The sequence below is a fragment of the Nipponia nippon genome, unplaced genomic scaffold (genome assembly GCF_047370975.1).
Source record: "Nipponia nippon isolate SJK-2023a ecotype South Korea unplaced genomic scaffold, ASM4737097v1 scaffold_7, whole genome shotgun sequence".
Taxonomy (NCBI): Eukaryota; Metazoa; Chordata; class Aves; order Pelecaniformes; family Threskiornithidae; genus Nipponia; species Nipponia nippon.
Window position 1 is genome coordinate 41,921,652 of NW_028262391.1, and position 20,111 is coordinate 41,941,762.

Below are 20,111 nucleotides of genomic sequence, written 5' to 3' on the forward strand. Positions count from 1 at the left end.
AAATTAGTATGCTCTGTAGGTCCCAAAATGTGACGTTCTAGTGGAAATAAAGCAGGAACAATCCCGAGGCAGTCCGTTCGGTGCGAACACGTGAAGGACTGGCTTGTTCAACCAACTCTGGCACCTACCACGCGCCTAAGCAAGCCAAACCCACCACGCAGCCGAGAATGCACGAGGAACACGGGTGCAGCCTGCACTGCTACAGTCAGGTTCAAAATCAAGTCTAATTTCATATTAGAAGCTAAACAAAAATGACAGAGATGCCCCAGTTTTTGTTCTGAAATTCAGATCTGAATATTTTTTCATCATTAAACACATACCAAGTCTGGCAACAAAGGTGAGAAGGGATATTCACAAATAGCATGTTAAAGAGAAATCTCTCTCATTAGTAGTTCAAACATCTACTGTGATTTCTGTTAAGATTTATTCAATCTGTAGAATAATTGCTAGTTATGTTAGATGGAAGCGGCACAATTGTGAAAGCCAAGTAACTGCCTATTAAACAAAACTTTCCCTTCTAGCAAAGCAGCAGTTACTGCCGTCTGAGCACTGTGCCGCAGCACCTGAAGCGCAGCTTCTGTCACTAAAGCTACCAGCACCTCACTGTTAACTGCATTAACTGATCAGAATCTCTATGCCGGCTGAAAGAAAGAAGCGTTGTCCCACAGCATCCTTCACCTTCCTACAGCCCAAAGGCCGTGCCTCGGGACTTACTTACAGGCAAAAGAAGAATGTTGACAGGCTGTGCGAGACAGAATTCATTAGAGCAAACAAGTCGTTATTTGTATTGCTCGTGCAATTGCTCTGAATAGCAGCCGTCAATGACAGAGCCGTCAAATCAGCACCTTCCAAAAGATTACACTTACTCCCTTGCATGCTGAGTTGTGCCGAACCATTTCATAAGAGATTATCCTAGTTAATCTTGGTGAGCCTCTGCTGAATTTCAATCTGAGACAAAGAACTGCTGCAAAAAAAACCCCACCTGCAATCAAGAGGCCACAGAAGTGGCAAGACCAGGGTTTGGGACGGGGCTGCAACACAGAACAGCTGCTTATTTCTATTCATCCAGAGACTAAATACTGTTAGTGATGAACAACGTGAGCCTGACAGCGCAGTTGCCTGTCTTAGGCATGCTCGAGGCAAGCATAAGCTACAGTACGATCCCCCTATAAGCATTTTATAACAGCATGGCTACCAATATAATCAATAAAACATGGCGACTTTTAGTCGTACAAAACTTCAATGGGCGTTTGTCCAAACGCAGATTTAAGGACCATCCCTTCAGTCTACTAGGTGATATTAAAATCGTCCTTCACTGCCATTAGTTGTTCATTAAAATGACACATTTCTCCTGATTATAGACCATTCCTAGTTGGCACTCTACAAACCCAGTCGATCCTCGCCTCCAGCTTTGAAGCCGGCTTTTAACAACATTTGGTGTGTAGTTGCGTTAAGTACATGCTCAACAGTGCACTAATCTACTACAATTTTTATGAACTCCTAATTTCTCTGAGGGATAGTTTTATTTATTTCAGGTGCAGAAACTCCTTAGTAAGACAGCCTCTTGTCCCCGTAGTCCTACCCTCTGCTAATAATACAAAGACAAAAGTCTCTTGTCCAAGCACCCTCATCATCCTTTTCTTAAGGTAACATTAGAGTACAATTAAGGTATTGTAATTCTGGATATTTAGGGTTTTTTTAAATCTAGACAAACAATTAGGTATTAAAAATAATACTGGCAAGTTTTAGCTGCAATCCCAGCAACTGTAAAATCTGAATAATTTAGGAACAGCATACAGAACCTGTAGAGGCTTCACTCCAAGCAGCATTTCTTCAAGACAGAGTAACAGCCTCAGATGAAGATCAAGTCACTAATTTGCTTCCACTGCTTAAAATAAGAAGTGTATTTTAAGAACTCTCCAAAAGTAATTAAACGTGTCATACAGTAGCTGTGGATTTCCTCAGTCTGTAGACCTTCTGGGTGTAAAATTGCAAAGTATTGCAGAGGAAGTTAATCTTATTAAGGAAAACAGGGTTTATGCATATAGCTGTCTTATGTTACCACATGGAAAATGTCCCTGCATTTACTATGTTCACAGTAATTCATCAAGAAATTAAGGACACTCTACAAGCAAGAATATCTTCTCAGGAGGCCTTGTAAAACACTCTCTATATTTTATAACTAAAAATTCTTGAAGATATTTGGAATTTTGGGACAGGTCACATTTAATTTTTTTTTTTTTTTAAATCACTGGCTTTTTTTGATCCATCACATTAGTGCCCGGACTATTACCACCTCTGCAGAGTCACACCACCTTCTGAATCCATGAAATGAACAGCTTCAAAGGCAGCAATGAAGTTCCTTACCTTTTTTAAACATAGCAAACGGCCGTGGGTCAGCAAATAATCTATTTAAATTACTCATCTAAAGTACCTGCAGTTTTCTTTCAAAGTTCTGGCTTAAACTGACATGTAGAAATCCTTAAAACAGCTAGCAGAAATGTTAATATTACCTGTTTTGGGTATAATCTGGTCTATTGTAAGTGTAAACATGGCTTGTGTTCACTAGTGTATATCTCTCCAAAACAGAAAAACGCAGAGAAGTTCTTCCACAGCCACCACGTGCTTTAGGGCTTAAGAGGAACAAATGCAGTGCCTCGGTTTCTTAACAAGTCTGAATAGCTGCTGTTACGAGCAGTCTCCAGAAAGAGACTGTCCGTAACGAGCAGTTCACGTCAGGCTCTTTCAAGCCCTCAGTGCCACAGCAGTAATTACCACTGAGAACCTCGGCGGCTCTTGAGCCATGAAACTCACGCCATCAGCCGTTATTTCTTTACTGCTAAACTCACTCTACAAGCATTTTTAAATATGCACATAGGATCACTTGCTTTAAGACAAATTAAAAATTGATAGGCACTTATCTCCGCTTAAGAAACATGCACCCTTGTGTACATAACCTTGCAAATAATTCATCTACCAACTGCAGTAACGGATCAGCAGAACAAAGGCTAAGGCCCTCAGTTATAAAGGAGAAGCATAAAATATATTTTCATTAGCATGGTGAGCCACCAGTCCCCTCTTAATTGTAACGTAGCACAATGAATGATCCTTACTTGATCTTGTTCCCCACCCCCTTCTTCATTATAGTTGAGGATGTTTTCTCTGACGTCCTCCAAATCCTCGTGATGGGCAGATACGTGGTAAACTTCTCCGTTCAGACCTTCGTGACTCTTCCGGCGAGCCCACAAGAATACAGCGCTGAACAGGGCTGTGTAAACACACAAGAGCAAAACAGAACATAATTCAGAAACAAATAAAACATCTCTCGACACAAGTGCTGCAGGATGGCTTAGAGAGCAGCCGTTCCATACGAGTACCGCAGCAGCGCTTTGCAGTCACAGCCAGCCGGGCCGCAGTTTTGTGTTTCTCAGCAAATGTTTGATTTTCGCATTCTTCAATGTAGTTACAAGTGAACATCAAAGACAGAAGAAAAGGCCTTTAAAGAGCATTTTGAAATAGCCTTTGAAGTATAACTCTGACGTTGTTAAAAGCATAACTAACTGAAGAACTGAATGACCCAAGTGCTGTTCAGAGACCTATCTATTTAATGTATTCAGTTAAACTTTGTCAGAGAAAAGGTATACAAAGGGGTAGCACTTCAGTAAGTGCAGTGACAGTAACAGATACAACGACACACAAATGAAGCACAAGAAGACAGGAGACAAAAGAGGAAATGACTTATACATTTTACTAGGAAAAAAATCAGGCACATTTTGCCTTAGCATCCATGAATTTAAACATTTTTCTTAAATGCTTAGGTGCGTTTTACACACTGACAGTTGTAAAGCTTCAACATCAGATACCGAACATTATGTAAATAGAGATTTGTGTACCACTGTGTCACCAACTCTATACAAATTTATAGAAGCTCATAGTAAGACCTCAAACCACTGGATACCATAAACTAACACCGCAGTGAATTAAAGAGACGGGAATCTCTTACAGAATAGCTACGTGGCAGAGGGCAGCTCTGCGGAGCAGCACCTAGATGACCTTGGGACTGAAACGGGTGCACAGGGCGGTCTATGCCCTGCACTGGGCTGGGTAGCCAGACCCTTCAAGCTGAATCAATGCGTTCGAGATCTATGTTTACCTTTCCTCCCCCCATCCCCCAAATTTACAGAAACGTGTCACACAGATTTTCACAGGCGGTTAACTTCTTGGCAAAGTAATTTTTTAGCTGAGCTGATTTTGAGATATTCTAGAAGCCTTTTAAATGGTCTACATCTCTCCTATTCTTTTGCTCTGACTGCTAATAAAAAAGCAATACTTAAAATGAATATAGCCCACGTCCCAAGAGCGTAACAGGAGTGCAGACCAGAAGTACCCCCATTGAAGACAGTCTCTCTTCCAGACAGATACCAACAGTGTAAGCTCCGGCCCGGTTTTCTGTCACTCAACGGTGCTGTCATTAAAAGCATTCTATGAAGTATATTGTTCCTTTGATCCATAGCGTTAGTGTTAGAGCAGCTGCAAGCTCCGAAGTATCACTGTGTCTTGAACTGAACAAAATGAGCTGAAGTCTCCTCCTGGCAGAGAGGGGTGGGGAAGGTTCATGAGATATCGAACCAACGTGAAGCCATCCTGGTACTGATTTACTTGCAAAACAGTTCCATATTTGAATTTAGAAGATGTAATCAGATGTCAGAAAAGCAGCTTTTCTTATCTATTGGAAATTCATAAATTTATAATTAAAATTGCATGAATTAATCACTTTTAAGTGCCTTACCGCTTTCTGGAGGCTGTGTAAGGAAGGGGCATCTAAAATCTTGAGAAGAAGGAATTTTATTAAAAATTCTCCTAACAAAAGTTACAGTTGTGTGATAATACCATTGTTATCCACATCTACTAAAATTTTCACAGCCATGCACACCACTTGGTTAAAACCAACTGTTTCTAACTCGTAATTTAGACCTGGAAGATGAGCAGGATTATTAGGTAAAAGATGCTGTTGTTTTTTCAGTCAAGTTCAGTCAAGCACAGGCAGCAACGCAAAGTCAGCTCACAGTACAACTGCTCTGACACAGCAAAACCCCCCTCCTTTAACATAAAGATCTCAGCTTCCACTAACTGGGATTCCAAAAGCTGTGAAACCAGGTAGCTTCCCACGTTCTTTGCTGTTCGTATTCGCATGGCAAACGTAGTATCCAGCAGAGTTGAGGAAAACGATGGTATTTCAGGTAGCTACAAGATGGATGCAAAATAGTCCGCGACACATTTTCATACCCTTACTAGGACTTCTGAATGAAACTTCATTAACACTGTAAAAGCCATGAGAAAAACCCTATGTCCTTACTCAGGCAAACTTTCCTGAAATCTGAATAAACAAGAAGGACTCAAAGATGTGATCCTTCCTCGCTAGTGAAATCCTTCTTTGCCTTTCCTCTTCTTTTTGAGACCCAATGCCTAAGCCTGAAAATGGCTGAGGAAGCCAAAAGCAGCTGTTAGGGGCTGTGACACAAGCGGTAAGATGCAAGAGACTGCTCCTGACTGACCGCGTGTATTCCTATCGGGCAGCACATTTCTCCTAGACTGAAAAACCTGCTTCATGCTCAGTAGTATTTTAAACAACGCTTATCTGGTAGCAATTTCCACACTTGCTGTTCAATGCAATTTGCTTCCAATTATGCATCTGAACAGTTCCTTAGCAATGAAGTGAAAATGTGCAGAAAACGAAACTGCAAAGACTTTCCGTCGCTCACAACTGTTAATTCACTTAGCAATATGTGCACATGGGGATGAAAAGTAAGTTTCTGATGGAGCTGAGACCATGGCAAAGACATGAAGGGAGAGTCAAGTCTCCATTAGGAAACTGCGTTTTTCAGCAGGAGGATGAGATGATGGCTAGTCAAGACAAGATGGATAAAGGAGTTCACCAAAGGTAATACAAGATGTAGTTGCCATAACTACCTAACAGCGCCAAAAAGCAAATGCAGATGGCAAACATGGAACTAAAGCTCAGGCCTGTATCCTTGTGAAAGATGGCCAGTGTGATTTCACAGTTAGGCCCAGCATAGCCGTCAGGGCAGTGACACTGGAACTTGGTTGGTGACTGTGAGGTGCAGGTACCATAGTTACAGGGCCTTTTAGCACACGCAGTGTAGACACACTGTCTACCAGTGGCATTCTCCATCATCATGTGTCCTGGAGGGCAACTGAAAAGGCAAAGGCAAAATGAAACCATTAAACTTTGAGAAAAGTAGGCATGAAACACAGCATTTAGGATCTTAAAACAGTCTTTGATGACACTCTACATACAGTTTATGAAGTAGCTACTACAAGTAAGTTATTTAGAATAATTACAGGATTGTAGTCTTTTCTAAAGCAGTCATACAACAACGAGCTCCACAACTTTAAACCCTTACATCTGGGGCTTTCAGAACTCAGGTTCTGCAAGATTACCCATGTGAAAAATAACTGGATTAGTTCTGTCTAGGCAGGACAAGCTATGCTATGTTCTTCGCGTTTCCATCACAGTGAATTTCCAGAAAAAAATACATCTCTAGAAAACTCTGTTTGTGTGGACAGCGGCAGTCAGTAATGCTTGAAGTGTACGTTTGCACAGCACAACTAACGCGAAGTAGTGTTGGCCTAACCTCAGCCCCAGCCACACACAAGAACTCTGAGCTTAATGACGCGGTGCTTCTAATGCCACTCGAGTGGCCTGTAAGGGAGCAGAGGTCACAGCTTAAGACAGTATGGGCAGTCAGACACTAACAAAAGAAAGCACATCGACATTGCACAGCACGAGCTTCACGAGACAGCTAGCCATGCTAGTGTTCCACTCCGCTCGAGCTAACACGCCCTCTTTCCCTGGTTTTCAGGGTTTACAAACATTCTGCATTTGCTCCTATTCTTTAAACGTTTTCAATTAAGACAGGCAGCTGAAGTTGTTACTGAATGAATGGAGATACGCTGATTTACATCAGCTAGGGGTAGTACCTAAAAGGACAGTGTTCTCTGAGTAACCTGATGCCTATACAGGCATCTTAGTGTTTCACTGTGGTTCAATGATTTGATGAGATTGCCAGTGGCAGCCTTCAAGTTGCACACTCCTTCAGCATCCACCCTTTCCCACCTGAATCTGGAGGGTTTTGTGCTTGTATTTCCACCAATTACCTGCATTCATGCATCATCCACAAATCAATACAAATAAATTCCTGGTTACAAGGGTTATTCCTACAAGCCTCTGAAGAACAGCCTTCTTTGACGCCTTGGGCACTTAATACTGACACCAGCTCCTTCACGTGAGTATCCAGGGGGATCCTGTAGTTATTAAATCTGACATCCTTCATACATCCTGAAGCAAGGCACAAAGAGACTGTTTTAAAAGCCATTCAGCAAGAATGATTTGAATCAGCTGTCAGATTTGGCAGTTTATGTTTAACAAAGGACACAGGCTACCAAAGTTTAAATCTAGCACTGAATTTACCTCAACTTTCATAGCACTGTTCTCTGTTTTTTGACTGAATTTGTTAAAGTTTTGATCAAGATTCCCAATGTTTTCCACAAGAACCAAGTGCTGCTGCAGGCCCCTATCTGCTTGTGCTCAAGAGAGTGGAACATGTACCCCTTTACTATGTTTTCAATAGAAAAGTCCAAATATTGTGGGAAATCTGTTATATGTGGAAATCTGTTATATTCTTCAACGTGTACCAGTATAAATTGTGATTGGTTGATTTTTAATTGTAGTTTACAACTTAACTTTAAAGAAGAGTAAACCACAAATAATGGTGAAACAGCCTTGGGTCACTGATCGAAATTTTGTACTGAAGATGTGCGGCATTAATTTCGTATGCACGAGATGCCTCAGCATAAAAGCATATACCTTGAAGAATTAAGTACATTTTGTAACTTCAAAGCCGTTGAAGTTTCAGCTGCTTAACAGCAACATTAATTGTCCTAATTAAAATTATCTTCATGTAACCATTTGACTTCTTTAATCTGTTTACTTAAAAACAAATACTATTACTCCCATAAATAAAAATTAAAAATACAGTCCCTAGTTCTCAGCATAAACTTTAGTTATTGGAATACTTCTAGTGAAACAATAGAAAACAACCTTTTTCTAAATAATTTGATACGCTTATGCTGTAAGTTGTTATTCTATTTAATGCATATACATTTTATACGTTTTCTCCTCACACTTTTCTGTTATTCACTGCAATACTTTTATCTGGTGAGAACATTACCACCTTGTTTCAAATGGATTTACCAGAATTACATTACACATGTAATGGTGTGTTTTTTCCTTGTCAATATAAAAGATTTGCTGTGTATCTGTGCATTACTTAAACTTGGATTTTAGGTGAAGGGTGAGCTGCCAACTGAGGACAGAGTAAAAAGCTGTTATGGGTATCTCAACCTTACGTTTCTCTATATTTCTCCTTTGTGTAACTATTCCGCTTCCAGGCTGAAAACTGATCTGTTTTTTAACAATTTTAAAAATTTAAATTGTTAGCTCTAATTCAATAAACCATTTCTAATTTTAGTTAATGCTTCAACTGAGTGACTGTAAAATCCAATAATGCAAAGGCAGTGCATAAAGGTAATAACCCAGAGTTTGTTGTGTGCTATGCAATGCACGTATAAAGCGGAAATACTCCTTTCAGCATAGAGACAGTCGTATCTGGTAGGGAAGGAGAGCTGCCGAATGGACTGGATAGAACTGTGCAATGAACCAGTTCTGTGTATCTAATGCAATGAGCCATCCACAGTCCACCTGGGAGAAGCTTGTGGATCTCCACTTACAAATACTCTACGCACAGTCCTGTGAAGCAGTTACCATCTTTGTTCCAAGTCCAGTGGCTAACAGTATTTGCACATAATTCCCTGCTGTACCTTTTTCCTAGTCAAAACAGTTTATTTGTCTCTTTTGCAAGACATCTGTTTAATTTGGGCTCTACATAAACAGGAATGCTTCTCACAGTATGCCCACGTAGTACCAATAAACCTTCATTTTTACAGGTCCGTATTCTGAACACTGAGATCAAGAAGTCCTCACCTTGAAAACTCTTGTTTTGATTGAACGGGTAGGTGTTTCCAAGGACCAAGCTGCTGGGGTCAATCACGATCTCTTTGTATTTTCCTGCTGCTTTCAGAATTTCTCTCTTCCCACCTCCTTCATAAAGGCGAAGAGTAAATTCATTTTCATTTCTCTCCAGTGTGATATGATGCCATTCACCATTATCAATGCGGTAGGAGGGAAGGCTTACAGAATAGTCTCCATCACCCAGATTATATGAGACCACTAAGAATCCCTGAACAACCTTGTGGATAATTAACAAAGTAGTAAGAAAGAAAAGAAAAGTCATCACCTGACATTTGGTATTGACCTGTAACTGTCACATTACTTGCACTAAGACTTGTACTTAATCACCAGTCTTAAAGCATTTGTTTACAGTGCACATACAGTGTCATATGAAGATACTTCAGGTGCTACTGAACTAAACTAAACACTGGTAGCGGTGTACTCACAGCAGTATGTCATTCACTCGGAGTAATTTTACCCTACTTCTCTCTTGGACAAATTTATGGGGTTGAGAATCTGGTGTATCACTTCTACACTGACAGCTCAAACCAACTTGGCTGAAGAGGTGCCTCATTCAGTGGTATGTATAAAATGAACAGGTGGTCATTTTGAGAGGCTGACATCCTTAGAACTGCTACAGGCACCTTTCTTGGCAGGGTCTGAACTATGCAGAATCGGCCACCCCTGACCACAGCTGAAGGAGACACACTGCTCAGCCTATTCCACATAGCAAACTATAATTCACTGTAACCGGCAATAAATTCCTTTGAAATCCAATGGGATACCATGGTTGTGCGCTCAATATCTTAAGTGAAGGATCAGATCTGTAAGTGTCCATAAAATGAATTCCGAAGTTTTTGTGCCTAGCGTAAGGTTTTCGGTTAGCTTTTCCAACTCTGAAGCTAATGTTTCTCTGGGCTAACTATTCACTGGCATTGATTTAACTTTATGCTATTACTGTCTGGGTTGCCTTGCTCACCTGCAAGGTGATGTGTTCATCCTTATTTCGAGACAACATGCTTGTGATGACGCTGTCAGACTGCCGTGTCCTAATCATGGCTTCAAACAGCGTCCTGCGGGCAGGCACACTGACAGGAAGCTGATAGCGAATGTGACTTCCTGGCCCAAATGTATATTCTTTGGCAACTAAAAAGACAGGATAAAGACCTTTAAACCATTTTGTAGGGAGAGGGAAATATTATTGTTTCCGTTATTTTCACAATAAAAGTTGAAAGTAAAAGAAAAAATTGTAATGCACAGCATGGATCCAGAAGACATAACTTGTCCTTTGGGACATGTCCCTTTATTTCCAGAACCTCCCCAGTCACTCTCCCACTTCATCTGCCTCTGTAAAGTGGTGATCTCCCTCTTGACTTGATCCTGCTCATGCTTCTCACAACGCTCACGCAGGATGACAGCAGGAAAGCAGAAGCTCTGACCAAGACAAAAGAAGAGACTGCAAACAAAGTATTAAGCACCACAACCGATTTTCACTACCTGCTATTTTATAGCTGTCTTTTTGCTGCAAACTTTGGCTCCATGAGGGCTAAAGAAAAGATCCTACCATACCGAAAGCACAGACCCTTAAGCCAATAGAGTCTCTTCCAGACACCAACAGAGCAGTTGGAGTTTCTAATTCCAGTTGTGTAGTTGTAATTCTGCACAGTTAGTGGTACTGGCACACTCACATTTAAGTTTTAGGTTATTAGGTATTTCTGAAAGTGTAGAAAGATGCAGATTCAAAAAATTGTGACGAGAACAAATAATTTTGTTCACAATTCTTTTGTCATGCAGTCTCCAATATACAGTTATTGCACAAACACCCTCAGGACTAAAGAAGTTATCTGATACTGAGAAAGTAATTTCTCAAAGGGAATTAGAAAAGAAATTGTTAAAAACTGCAAGCAACTACACTGAAACATGGCTTTACACAATGTGAACATCAGAAACCACCTCAGCAATCACTACCTCCAAACATTTTAAGTTTTCTGTATTATAAAATTTACCAGCCTATCAATAATGTAACAGAAAAACAGACTTCACCTTTATCACATCGATAGCCATAGTAACCCGGCAAACAATGACAAGCAAATGAGCCCCAGTCTCCAAGACACCTCCCATGAATACAGGAAGGAGACCCCATGGTCTCACAGCTCCCATCCGTAAGTGTGCAGCCAGGGAAGCTATTCAGGGACTCTGCAGGAGACTGAAGGTCATATACCTTCAAGAGAAAATTATATGACATCGAAATATTGTTTAAGAAACACTTATACTTCATTCTTAAACAGAAATAGCTACACCACACAACAGTCTGTTCTTCATCTGCATTGCTTAAGATGCCAAGTTTGCTTTTTGACATCCAGATTTCAACTTATTTTATCAAGACCACATTTTGCCTTTCAATAAACTCAACTGACTATGAAAGCAAAAAACCCCTAATATTTCCTAACAAAGCAGACAGCTGGCATAAATATACCATTATATAATTGCCATTCAGAAGTTCCCTGAATGCGCAAAGAAGCTTGGAAGACAGCTGCATGAAGTAGGGGATAAACAAAGGCACAGTTTCTGGCTCACAAATACATCTGTTTGCAATTGAGAAATCACTTTTCAAGGTAGTTGTTCTACGTATGACAGAAAAATCCAGAATTTTCTTGTATTTTACACTGACGCATATGGGCATTGAATAGATTAATGCAAGCAGAAGTTTCAGGTACAATACAAATCTCCCCAAAATTTAATAAAGAAGTTTACTTCTTTGCTAAAGCAAAATGTTCCACTTCTCTTACCTGAGTATCCAGGATGAAATTGCGCAAACAACCAGAAAAGTGTTTGTGTAGCAATTGTGGGTAGGAATACGGTAACGATTCTTTTACACCACCCAGCTGTAGAACATGGTTCACATTCAAATACCTTTAAAATTATATGAATAATAAAAATGGATGGAATTTACCTTCAAACATAGGCATTATATAATAAGGCAGATAAATAAACATCTACACTACGTTTCCAAATAATAGAGGCTTTATAAAATAACAAAAGAATGCAACTATTTTATCTACTTCTTTCTCTGAAATACAGTCAGTGAGCAGAAGCCAGCCGTTTAAAATAAAGGGTAATTTATTTTTTAAACATGACAGTGAAGTCTATTGGGAGTTTAACTGTGGGATGCCATTACAATTCAGGTATGTTTGTGTTCAAGTCAGGAACAGCTGTGATATTCTAGACACTATATTCTCCTTCAAGTGCTTCTGTGTGTGCACATTCATCCTATACTGTAGGAATACTACAACAAAAACTGTTTTGTGTATGATAAAGGCCAGAAACCTAAAAGTTGAGTCAGTGTCGTCTAAAAGGTACAGCACACACATCCAGGCTCTGCAGTGTCCCCCAGTCATCTCTCTGAGCCAAAGAATTCCACATATTTTAGTCCTCTCAGAGTTTCTTTTTCCCTGAGTTACCAACTCAATTTTTTATTTTCATTTGTTCTTATATTTTTCCCTTTTTTGTGTGCTCCTTTCATGACCAGGAGGGCTCCATGCATCTGCTGACAAGGCTTAATCCCAATGCTAATCAGCACACTTGCTGGGACTATCTATTCCACAGCTCAAGTATCTTCATTAGTACAAAGGTTTCCCTAAAATATAACCTGAATATTCCTCACTGTAACTTAAGGCCCTGTACAGAAGAGATTGTCTAAATCCTCTTTGTAGTATTCTTTAATATACACCAAGACTTACCATATCTCTCCTCAGTTTTCCCTTCTTTCAGTTAAGTGACTTCAATCCCTTCATTCTTGATAGGTCTTATTCTCAAGGCAAGCTGATTACAGTCATTGCTCTTCTCTGGACTATACCCAGTTGGTACACATCTTCTATCCTGCACTCTGGTGCACAAACTGGACCCAGGACTCCAGCTGAGGCCCAACACTGCTAACCAGAGTGGAAGAATTACCTTCCATATCTTAGAGATCTATACATGTTGAGGTATTACTGTGCTTGCCTTTTTCCTGTTAATGTGCCATTGCTGACTCACTTTCTGACTACCATCCGTTATCTTTTACTGATACTTAGCAGTTGTTCCCTTCTCTGTATTTGGGAGGCTGGTTATTTCTGCTTACGTGCAGCACTTGACCCTTTGTCATAATGGAAAAATACAGTATATTTCCAGGTCCTATTTTCAGTTAGCTGAGATGATTTTTAATACCAAGCCATGCCCTCCAACATACTGGTCATTTCTCCCAGCTTGGTGTCATCAGCAAGGACAAGAAGCATCAGTCCAAAGGATTGAATTATACTGAATCCCAACCCTTACACATCCTTCTGCTTTGAATGTAATAATTGCTTTTTGAATAAGATTTTCCAACTTTTTCAGTTTTAACCGAGGATAAGGGCTGACCCAACAGTACAAGCAATTTAAACCACCAGAGTCATTACCGCACCTTGGCTGTATTGCTTTGCTGGAAAACAAAGACAGGTGGACTGGATGTCTCAATATGAGATGTCGCAGCCCACAATCAGGGACACCAGCACCAGCCTACTTTAATCGGCAGTTTATACAAGTACACCAGGCTGTGAAGTGAACAGCTGAAGTATGGATACAGGTGCATTTCCTCCGACTCTGCTATAAAGGCAGGAACCTTGGATCAACTGGAGACCCTGATGTGTTAGTCTGCCTTAATATGTTTGCCAAGCGTTGTCAGTAGGAGCCCTCACACTTACACCAATCAGATAGTAAGACGGGTTGAGGATCCAGAGTTATTGCCATTAAAAAGTCAACTGGCCTAATTTCGTGAGGTTTTCAAGAACAGTGGCTTGATAAATAAAGTGAGAGAAACCCTGTGGGTAAGGAATGGTACACAGTACCCACAAAAGCTCCAGTACTAGCCACGTAGTGTTCCGGGATTGTCATTTAGTATTGCAAACCTACTCGGAGGAAGACTGGTTCCTTAAAATTTGTTTAGTGCTTTAAGGTCCAGACTTGGCCCAGAAGGTCTTAGAGAAAAGCAAATGCTTTTATGCTCCCAGTCATTAATAACTTCACTTCAATTTGATAGGTAAAATGTTCAAAGGGCTTAGAATAAACTGTCTTTCAGTGAATTTCCAGAAACATACCTTGCTCTTCGTGGAACAGACCCAAAGACTTCACAATTTGTACGATCTTCAGCGGACAGCCATTTGCCTACTCCTTCTCTCTCTGAAACAGCAGCTGCACTGCAATGATCCAAAGTGAATCGAACATCCTACACCAAAACAGGATTATTGAATTAAGAATTTCTGTAAAATTCCATAAACAAGTTATACCAAATTTTCATCTTTTTCTTTTTGCATACCATCAAGCAAAAGGGATGGGGCTTTTTCCTGCTCTGTTTTCCATCTTGTAATAAACAGTAAAGCCAAAATGGAACCATTTAACAAAGAAGGCACTTAACTCTGCATTTAATTTATGCTTCTGAGTAGTTTAACCACTTTCACAAAAACTGTAACTGCATTTGCAAATAAATAATTATCTGCTTTTTGTGCATAGGTAATTGATTTCAGCGTCCAAACGTGTACACTGAATGTGCAAATTACAACTAAGCCTTTATGCGCATTCCACATGTGTTGCAGAGCTTAAGAACAGGAAAGATTCCTCTCATCCCAGAATATGGATTACAACATAGGTATATTTGGAATTGACAATGCTGTCTTCCCAAAATTCGTATTATTCATCAAATCTACAAGCATAGTTAGAATAATGCATGTAATTACTCAGTCTGTTTTTTCTACTCTCCTGTTTCTGCACAGGCAAATACTATTGGAAATACAAATATCCTGATGGGGGGAAAAAAAAAAAAAAATCAAAAAACTGACCTGACCATTGGTTCTGACTTCTAGTTGATGCCATTTTTTGTCTGCTACATTCAGGTGACTTGGAAACTGCAGCATCACGAAATCTGAGCCATGGCTCATCTTCAGCACAGGAATACCACCAGAGAGTTCTAATACAACATGAAAAAGAAATTAAATTCAGCTACGAGAATCTTTCCATTTTGGATATTTTAGCAGTTAGTGAATGTACTAATTTAACAGTTATTGCTAGTCACATAAAGTGGGGTTCACTACAGAAATAACTGGCATTATATTCTATGACTTCTATTATGCAGAAATACTCGTTGAATATAGTATTTATTTTTATACTTTAGATTGTGCCACTTCTTTGTCAAAACTGCAACTAATTCCTGATAAGCAATCTGCAATTTTGTAATGCTCTAAAACAATTAACACGTGCAGGTTTTACTCCCTCCCATCTTCTACTCAAATTTACAAGTAACTGCAAAACAAAGCAAAAAAGAGGTTAATGATTAATGACATCCAACAATTTTACCTTTCAATTAATTAGGAAAATATAAAGTACCAAGCATACTGTGCATCTTGTATAATAATTCACAAAAAACAAGCAGTAGTAACCTTTTACATATGTGTCAACATAAAGCAATCAGTTCTACTTGTGTATAAATTTTCCTACAGTGGCACACTGGGGCTGGATTCATCCATCAAATCATTGCCTGTTTAAAAAAAGTGCAAAAACATTCCGAGACTGAAAGCAGTTTAAGTGGATTTCTTTTCTCACTAAACTAGATAAGAATGACATGCAACTAAGACTGCATTAATCATGTAATACCTATCTTCAAAGTACCTAAATTCCTTTATAGCACTACAGTTTTCCTAAGGGGATTACTTTTTTACATGTATCAATCTGTCTAATTTGCTTTCCCCTTGATTTCTACAAGTCTGCGATGGACTTAAAGCCATAGGTGCAGGCTACAAAAATAGATATCAAAGAAGAAAGATGTACTAGGAAATGTTTCAAAATATCTTCAAACCAGAAAATAAATTATCTCATAAGATGGAAAGACAGAATTCATACTCTAACTACTACACTGTTCACAGGCAACCCATTCCCAAAAGGCATTTAATTTTTTCACACACTTTTGCAGAAGTACCTATTGCAATAAAGTTTTCTGTACTCCCGGGTTCTGGATTTGATAAAGGACCACTGTATAGTAAAAGTCCATCTGGAACCACAGTAATAAACTCGAGAGAGAGTGAGCTTTCAAAACAAGGCCTGATGGGATGAAACCATGCATAACCATTTCCATGGAAACTGTGCTTAGTCTGCTGGCAGTCTGGTCCATGAAACGAAGCAGGACAAAGACATCTGAAAGAGCACAAACACAAAAAACGAGTCAAAATTCCCCAATGTTCAACTTTTTTTGGCTTTACATGCAACAAATGTAGCATGTAAATCACAGTAAAAAAACAGCAGTGAAACAATAAAGATTTTAGCAGAGTCTCAGGGGTGCTTGGCAATTATTAAAATACTTTTAACAGTACAAAGCACATTTACCCACTACACTATCTCCATCAAAAAAAAAAAAAAGTATTTTCAAGGCCATGTTTTTGAGAATGATGAATTATTTCATTAAATAAGTAACATAGAACACCGAACATCAATTGGTCAATTTACTACAGAGAAAACTCAGGGAGGTTAATTCCTAGCTAGAATAAACCTGTATAATTTCACTAAAGGAATACTGGTGTGCGCCAGGTAATGCTATAATACAGCAAGTTTCCTATCTAATGTTTTCTAAACTCCTTATTACTCATTGTTTAAACTACATTTCACTCCCCCTACATCCCTGCTGCTACCACTGGTATTCACCTTTATTACTACTCTTCCAGATAAGAAAAAAAAAAAAAAAAAAACAGAGCACAATTCCCATTCCTTCATACTGAATTAGGTGCTCTTAAAAAATGACACGTTAATTATACTACTCTTTTTTCCCCAGGGTTTTCTTTCTTACTCACACACTATTTCCACCACTCTCAGGACTACAGCACCATTATTGGGCCGTTAGCAAAGATTCTGCTATCATTAGATTTACACTCCAGTGCACTCATGGGTTTTTTGTTTATCCTTCAGTCAGAAGTACATTTATGATTTTTTTAGACCTGTGTCTTGTAAGCTCCACTCGACACTTTAAAAATAGAAGGAAAAAAAGTAAGAGAATCTGTGACACAAGTTTCCTCACCTGTAACCATTCAAAGTGTCAATACACATCCCACCATTGAGACAAGGGCTTCGAGGGTAGGAGGAACAAGACTGATGAACTCGGTCCCTGGCTGAACAGGTGCAGACCGCATTGATGGTGGTTGTTACCGAGACAAACGACACGCTTCCAGTATCCATCACTGTTGGGATGTCACTCACGGCGAGGTGGTTTGTACAACCGTTGCCCTCACTACAATTTGCACTCCTGCATTCATCTACATCGATCTGTGAAATGTTCAATTGTAAAGCTGACTGGATCTAAGAGAAAATACAGTTTAACACATCACCAGTCTCTTCCTAATGATTGCTTTTACTTACTCCTTAATTTCTGAAAAATCTAAGCCATCATAGACTTAATGGAATGCTTTAGTTTCTTGAGTACTAATTAGTAACATCCCTGACTATACAGGCAAGCAAAATGATTTGAAAAAGACAGGAAAAATTTTTAAAAATTTACACTAGCAGTATTTCCTAAAAACTTAAATCATTGACATGACTGACTATGCACATATTACATCTGTACCGGCCTACCAACATTACTTCCAAGGACCAAAGCTGGGAGAGCAGTGACACTCCACCTTCCCAGCTGCATTGTCTGCGTCACACTTTTCTGCGCCCTGACAGCAACAGGCATGTTTTAGCTCAAGCCACGATAAAAATTCTTCCTCATGAGTTACACCCAGATACTATTTCTTATGTTCTCTCACATATAAGGATACAGACACAGGAAAATGCAGGGCTGAGCTGCATTCAATAATAATGTCCACAGACAGTGGTCTGATGACCACTCTATAGCAATTAGGATTCAGCCTACTGATTCACGCCCCATAAACTTACATTTACTGTCAAACTGTCTGAAACAAAATGCAATCGACTCAGCATACTGAATACTATATTCTATTCTACATTAACCTTTGCTAGTTCATTGTTTTTATCATTAATTGGGGTTGGACCTGAAAGCCCAAATACCCAAATAAAGAGAAGAGCCTCACTGTATATATAGGTCTTGAAACGTAGTAAGTGTCCCTGCAGTTTGCAACTTCTAATCCAAACAGACCAAAGAATAACCAGCAGAAAGCACAAAGAAGGGAAGCAAGCTGTTCGCAATAGGCCTGAGGACAGTAACAGGCCTGCCATTATTTCAGACCTTTTGTACTTCAGCCAGGAGCCTACACACTGGACTAAGTTACCGCTAAGTTTGTTCCCTGGCACAACAGATTTCTTCCTCCTACTTGTTTGCGGATTTTGCACAGGTGCCTATAAAGCTTCAGAATTTGATTTGTATTTGGTAATTTGAATACATTAAAATTATGTGTATTTAGTGCCCAAACCTGAATACAAGAGACCTCACTACTCTCACAGTAGTATACACTGAGGTATACAAATGTAAAACTAACAACATCAGATCAGGCTTAGACTCTCTCTATTTATACATTTAATAGGTATTTTTTCAAATGATAAAATGACAAATATTTTAAAAATAAGCTTTGAAAAGACCAAAACAAATACATAAATACTAAGGCACTTCTATTTTTTTTAACTTGTGCAGTCATCTCAATTCACCACTGTAAAAACTTTGACCCTTACAATCAATTGTCAGTATATCCTCAAATATCATAACATATTGAAAAACATGTCCCCAAAGGCATAAAATATACTTTATAACAACATGATGTATCCTGTTAATGCAGTTTCGTGCCTGCTGCCCACATCTATCACCATTAGTGGAGAGTCTATAATGCACATTTAGACAGATATGTAATACTGTTGCAGAAAAACATAGCGTATATAAACAATCTTGGCTCCTTTACAGTATTAGGAGGGGTTACCAAGAAGGTACTGCAAACGTATTGTTTATTTAGCAATTCAATGAATAAGTCCAGTGCTAATTACTTATTTTCTATATTTATAGTTAAAACACACGTATAAAAACTACTGGAGAAATTCTCCAGCTAAGATTGGTTTTCTGTAAACTATTGGCGATTACTCACTGGAACTATTCATTAAATATTGAAAGGTGATATATAATTAATACAAACATATTTTTTCATTAAAATATGTGAAGCAATCCCCTTGTTTCCACTTTGATGAATTCACCTGTCATACATTATGGCACAGAATATTTGAAATCTATGCAATTTTCTATATTATTGTTGCAGTAATTCAATGAATATGCAAAAGAAGCAGTCATTATGCTTCATGAATACTATCTGTCTCTGGTATTTCCTACTTGGTCACTCTTCAGAGTCTCATAACGCACACAACTATTTAAGATACAGTTAGATGTAGGCAGGTGCTAAGTTAAGATACTCCCGTTTGGTTCCCAGAATCAGGCAGACCCTACCGTATTTGCACAAATGGGAAGTGCTCTTTTCTCTTCAGGAAAAACCCTCCATAAGATGTACCAAGTATTAAACTCAAATATGCCCCCGTAGCCACAAATGACATGTCGGGAAGTGCTGCCTTGTCCAGGGCAAGTTACAAACCCAGCAGTGGCATCTTGCCTTTGTTCAAGGCAGCAGCTTTAGTGTCTACTCAGCAGCATCTGCAGGACTTCAGCAAAGCCAAAATCTGGAGGACTACAGAAAATAAGAGTGGGGCCAAGACAGACTGTGTCTGGACAACGGAGTTAGAGGGCATGCAGGATCTGGTAAGAGAGCAGGGACAGTTAGGGAACATCAGGAAGTAGAAGAAAACATCTCACATTGAAAAATTATTTTCCCCTTATAACAGTAAAAAAAGTTAAGGGAGGGTGTCACTTTGTATTTAAAGTTGTCCTTTGGTAAGTTAAATACAGTCACAAAATCGGCTGCCTCCACCCCACTTATCTGTTTTAACTGTTCTTCTAACCTGCATATTCCTTCCAGCAGGATTTTTTTCTATGGACTGTCATCTCTTTGTACAGTAGAATTTCCATCTTGGTGGC

General features: G+C 39.2%; 1 protein-coding gene across 1 annotated transcript in view; it reads right to left on the reverse strand.

Moving 5' to 3' along the window:
- The window catches only part of LOC104013305 (neural-cadherin), a 68,528-nt gene that overhangs the window by 2,710 nt on the left and 45,707 nt on the right, over positions 1–20,111 (reverse strand). The window contains exons 24-34 of the mRNA XM_087739887.1: positions 17,166–17,443; positions 16,077–16,291; positions 14,944–15,071; positions 14,206–14,333; positions 11,881–12,004; positions 11,135–11,312; positions 10,071–10,237; positions 9,065–9,329; positions 7,180–7,360; positions 5,971–6,215; positions 3,114–3,268 (exon numbers count right to left, since the gene is read on the reverse strand). Of these exons, the coding sequence (XP_087596013.1) occupies positions 3,114–3,268; positions 5,971–6,215; positions 7,180–7,360; positions 9,065–9,329; positions 10,071–10,237; positions 11,135–11,312; positions 11,881–12,004; positions 14,206–14,333; positions 14,944–15,071; positions 16,077–16,291; positions 17,166–17,443 (2,064 nt within the window). The remainder of the gene's footprint in view (positions 1–3,113; positions 3,269–5,970; positions 6,216–7,179; positions 7,361–9,064; positions 9,330–10,070; positions 10,238–11,134; positions 11,313–11,880; positions 12,005–14,205; positions 14,334–14,943; positions 15,072–16,076; positions 16,292–17,165; positions 17,444–20,111) is intronic.